Below are 5,145 nucleotides of genomic sequence, written 5' to 3'. Positions count from 1 at the left end.
GCCACTGCACTCCAGCCTGGGCAACAGAGCGAGACTCCGTCTCAAAAAAAAAGAAAAAAGAAGTATATAGTGACCAAGCCCATTATTGCATCAAATCAAGTGGCCTACTCTGTGCACGGGAGGAATGCATCAGGGTACAACGTTTGCATGAACAGAACAGTCACGGTGTTGTAAAAAAGAGAAAGACTAGAAGGCAGTTCAACAAATGTTAATAGTGATTGCCTCTGGATGGCAGGACGATGGACGAATCTTTTTTTTCTGTTTTATTTCTGCATTTCCTATGATGAGTGTGTAGTGTTTTTAAATGGGAAAAAATGTATTTCAGCACACTGGGGAGGCAGCAGCAGAATTGTTTGAACCCAAGACTTTGAGACTAGCCTGGGCAACATAGTAAGGCCTCATCTCTACAAAAGGTTCAAAAAAATAGTCAGGTGTGGTGGTGCATGCCTGTAGGCCCAGCTAATCTGGAGACTGAGGCGGGAGGATCACTTTAGCCTGGGAGGTCCAAGCTGCAATGAGCTAGGATCGCACCACTGCAGTCCAGCTTGGGTGACAGAGAAAGACCCTGTCTCTTTAAAAAAAAAAAAAATTATATATATATATATATGTATATATGTGTGTACATATATGTATATATGTGTGTATATGTGTGTGTATACATATACATACACGTGTGTGTGTGTATATATATTCCAAACAAACTTTAAGAAATTATGCTACTCAGCCAGGTGTGGTAGCTCACACGTATAATCCCAGCACTTTGGGAGGCCAAGGCAGGCAGATCATTTGAGGTCAGGAGGTTGAGACCAGCCTAGCCAACATGGTGAAACCCCATTTCTACCAAAAAAAATAATAATAATAATCTGGGCATGGTGGCATGCACCTGTCATCCGAGCTACGCAGAAGGCTGAGGCAGGAGAATTGCTTGAACCCAGGAGGCAGAGTTTGCGGTGAGATGAGATCACACCACTGCACTTCAACCTGAGACAGAGCGAGACTCCTTCTCAAAAAAAAAAGGGGGGGGGCAGAAACTGGGTCAGCCTTGTTTAGAATGGCAATTTGGAAATTTCTAAGGACATTCCAAATATGCAATATTTAAAATGCCTCAGCACTTCCACACGCACAAAGATAGGAGTAGAGGAATATTCCCTGTGACACTGTTTGTGGTAGAAAAAGACAGACTCGGGCCCAGTTCCATCAGGAGGAATCTGGTTAAATTACAGAATTTCCGAGTGCTGGAACACCGCACAGCCGTGAGGAAATAATGGCACCGGGTAAGATGTTAACATTGTCCTGAGTGATTTCGGCAAAAAGAATTAACCCAGAATCGGGGAAATGGTGTCTTGTCAAACTTTTTTATATAGGTAGAGAGTATAGAACTCATAAAAGCTGTTTGTAAAATGACAAGTTTATTGGATTAGAAATCTAAGAACCAAATATATCAGAGAATGTTAAATTTCTTGGGTATGATGATGATATTGTAGTTACACAGGGAAACATCCTTATTCTTGGGAGATATATATGAACTATTTAGAGCCGAAGCATCATGTCAGCAACTTATTTTCAAAATGTTCATTCAGCAAAAAGCCGGCTGCAGTGGCTCACACCTGTCCTCCCAGCACTTTGAGGCAGGCAGATCACGTTGAGGTCAGGAGTTTGAGACCAGCCTGGCCAACATGATGAAACCCTGTCTCTACTAAAAATACAAAAATTAGCCAGGCATGGTGGCACATGCCTATAGTCCCAGCTGAGGGAGGCTGAGGCAGGAGGATCACTTGAACTCAGGAAGTGGAGGTTGCAGTGAGCCAAGATCGTACCACTGCACTCCAACCTGGGCAAGAGAGCAAGACTCCATCTCATAACAAAAACAAAAACAAACAAACAAACAAAAAACTAAGGCTGCAGTGAGCCATGACTGTGCCATTGCACTCCAGCCTGGACAGCAGAGACCATGTCTCTAAAAAAACAAAGGAGAGAGAGAAAAGAAAAGATATTTAAAAGAAGCTAAAGACTTCTTTAAAAAAAAAAAAAAAAAAAAAAAAAAAGATGGTAGGCCAGGCACAGTTGAAGCCTGTAATCCCAGCACTTTGGAAGGCCAAGGTGGGAGGATGGCTTGAAGTTAGGAGTTTCAGTCCAGCCTTGGCAACAAGCAAGACCCTGTCTCTTCAAAAAAAATTTTTTTTAATTAGCCAGGTGTGGTGGTGCATGCCTGTAATCCCAGCTACTTAGGAGGCTGAGGCAGGAGGATCGTTTGAGCCCAGGAATTTAAGGCTGCAGAGAGCCATGACTGTGCCATTGCACTCCAGCCTGGACAGCAGAGACCATGTCTCTAAAAAAACAAAGGAGAGAGAGAAAAGAAAAGATATTTAAAAGAAGCTAAAGACTTCTTTAAAAAAAAAGAAAGAAAGAAAAGAAAAACAATTACCAAACACTTATTAAAGAAGTTAGTTGCAGGACTGGGCACAGCAGTGCATGCCTGTAATTCCAGCACTTTCGGAGGCCAAGGCAGGAGGAGCCCAGGAGTGCAAGACCCGCCTGGGCAACACGGTGAGACCCCACCTCTATTTGAGAAAATCAAATAAATCAGTTTCAAAAGTTAGTCTTTATTCCTCCACACCTTCAGCCAGCCCGAACCAGAAATGGGCAGCTTGACAGCTTCAGGTTGTTGAAGGCCTGGACTCAACAAGGCTTTGCATAGCTAGCGGGGCTGTTCTGAACTTGGAAGCGCCGAGCAGTAACCTCTCCCTTTCCCGTGTCTTTGCTCTCCAGTTCCGGGAGGAACCCGTGCAATAGCTCAGTGCCGCGTGACCTCTGGCGGCCGGCCAGCCTCATCGGCCAGGAGGTGGTTCTCGTCTTCTTTCTCCTGCTCTTGTTGGTCTGGTTCCTGAATCGCGAATTCGAAGTCAGCTACCGTCTCCACTACCACGGGGACGTGGAAGCGGATCTTCACCGCACCAAGATCCAGAGCATGCGGGATCAGGCGGACTGGCTGCTGAGGAACATCATCCCCTACCACGTGGCTGAGCAGCTGAAGGTGTCCCAGACCTACTCCAAGAACCACGACAGCGGAGGGGTGATCTTCGCCAGCATCGTCAACTTCAGCGAGTTCTACGAGGAGAACTACGAGGGTGGCAAGGAGTGCTACCGGGTCCTCAACGAGCTCATCGGGGACTTCGATGAGCTCCTAAGCAAGCCGGACTACAGCAGCATCGAGAAGATCAAGACCATCGGAGCCACGTACATGGCGGCGTCAGGGCTGAACACCGCGCAGGCCCAGGATGGCAGCCACCCACAGGAGCATCTGCAGATCCTGTTCGAGTTCGCCAAGGAGATGATGCGGGTGGTGGACGACTTCAACAGCAACATGCTGTGGTTCAACTTCAAGCTCCGCGTCGGCTTCAACCACGGGCCCCTCACGGCCGGGGTCATCGGCACCACCAAGCTGCTGTACGACATCTGGGGAGACACCGTCAACATCGCCAGCAGGATGGACACCACCGGCGTGGAGTGCCGCATCCAGGTGAGCGAAGAGAGCTACCGTGTGTTGAGCAAGATGGGCTACGACTTCGACTACAGAGGGACCGTGAACGTCAAGGGGAAAGGCCAGATGAAAACCTACTTGTACCCAAAGTGCACGGACCACGGGGTCTTCCCGCAGCACCAGCTGTCCATCTCCCCAGACATCCGCGTCCAGGTGGATGGCAGCATCGGACGGTCTCCCACAGACGAGATTGCCAACCTGGTGCCTTCTGTCCAGTATGTGGACAAGACATCTCTGGGTTCTGACAGCAGCACACAGCCCAAGGACGCCCACCTGTCCCCCAAGAGACCCTGGAAGGAGCCCGTCAAAGCCGAAGAAAGGGGTCGATTTGGCAGAGCCATAGAGAAAGACGACTGTGACGAAACGGGAATAGAAGAAGCCAACGAACTCACCAAGCTCAACGTTTCAAAGAGTGTGTGAGGCGGCGCCCACCCGCTGCCCGAGGTGCTCTGTTTGTCAAAACACAATAATATTTGTATTTGGCTGTTGTGCTTTCAAAGTGCCACAGTTTCCCTCCCTGGACGTGGTGTTATGTGGTCATTTCAGCCCTAACTTCTGTGTGGATCACAGTTATTCAGGGTTCATTTTCATCCATTTCTTTCGTCCCATTCCCTGGAAACCCTGCTGCCTCTGGGTCATCCGTTCAGCACGTGGTGGAGAACAAGTGCCTTCAGGGCTGGCCTCAGCCTCGAGTTTCGGGACAGAGGCCGCCAGTGGAGATCATGGCTTTAGGTATTATTTGACTTTTAGAACAAAAGCTGTGGTTAAGATCTCATTTTTATTGCTTTTTCCCACGTCCCGTGAGACTCTGTTTTCGGTTCCCTGGCTGATACCCTGTTTTTGAGTTTATTTTGTTTCTGTCTCCGTCGCAGTGTTCCCCAGCGACCCGACCTCTCTATGTAAGCACACATGCGCACACACTTGCATTCACGAATCTGATATAAAGTGCCAGTAATCCACCAAGAGGGGTGCGAAGGGGGCGCATCATGACAGCTCTGCCATCCCCCATTGCCCACCCACACTTTCCCGGAGCACCGGGCACCGTGAGCTGTGGGTGATCCACACTCCCTGCACTGAGCGGATTCAGGGGCTCCCCCACATGCATGCAGGCCAAGACGGCAAATGCCAGCCGGGCACAACGCCCATGTGGCCAGGCCTCGGGGTCTCAGAGCCGCCGCTCACCCCCGACCCTCCACCCAAGGGGTCCTCCCGTCGGGAATGGAGGCGTTGGTCCCGGAAGCTGACTCGTCGGAGAGGGGAACACCAAATAAACATCCGAGGTTGCACTTATTTATTTATTTATTTATCCAGAAGCATGTGTGCTCCCAGGCAGGGGTGCTGGGTCCTCAGGGTAGGGGGACGTAGCCACAGGGAAGGGCAGTTCCCAGGAAGATAACCAGAGGTCTCTTTTGTGTTTTGGCCACCTGGGGCCACCCCCAACCTCCCCACCCCAAGAAAGGTCTGAGTGAGACCCCAAAGCATGGCCAGTGCGATTCTGAGGCTAGGGGAATAGAAGCCCAGCAGCACTAGTACCATCTTGGCTTCCACAAATTCAAGAAGTTTCTTGGCTCCCTCCCGCTCTCAGATGGCACAGGACCTATCTG

The 5,145-nt window shown here is 49.5% G+C and overlaps 1 protein-coding gene across 1 annotated transcript in view; it reads left to right on the top strand.

The window, feature by feature from the left end:
• Nucleotides 1–4,827, top strand: part of ADCY9 (adenylate cyclase 9) — a 170,634-nt gene extending 165,807 nt beyond the window's left edge. The window contains exon 11 of the mRNA XM_011961313.1: nt 2,770–4,827. Coding sequence (XP_011816703.1) covers nt 2,770–3,961 — 1,192 coding nt within the window. The 3' untranslated portion in view covers nt 3,962–4,827. The remainder of the gene's footprint in view (nt 1–2,769) is intronic.
• Nucleotides 4,828–5,145: the final 318 nt, after the last annotated feature.

The sequence above is a fragment of the Colobus angolensis genome, unplaced genomic scaffold, assembly GCF_000951035.1.
Source record: "Colobus angolensis palliatus isolate OR3802 unplaced genomic scaffold, Cang.pa_1.0 Scaffold55, whole genome shotgun sequence".
Taxonomy (NCBI): domain Eukaryota; kingdom Metazoa; phylum Chordata; class Mammalia; order Primates; family Cercopithecidae; genus Colobus; species Colobus angolensis.
The sequence above is the reverse complement of the archived record's forward strand: the minus strand, read 5'-3'. Positions and strand labels throughout refer to the sequence as shown.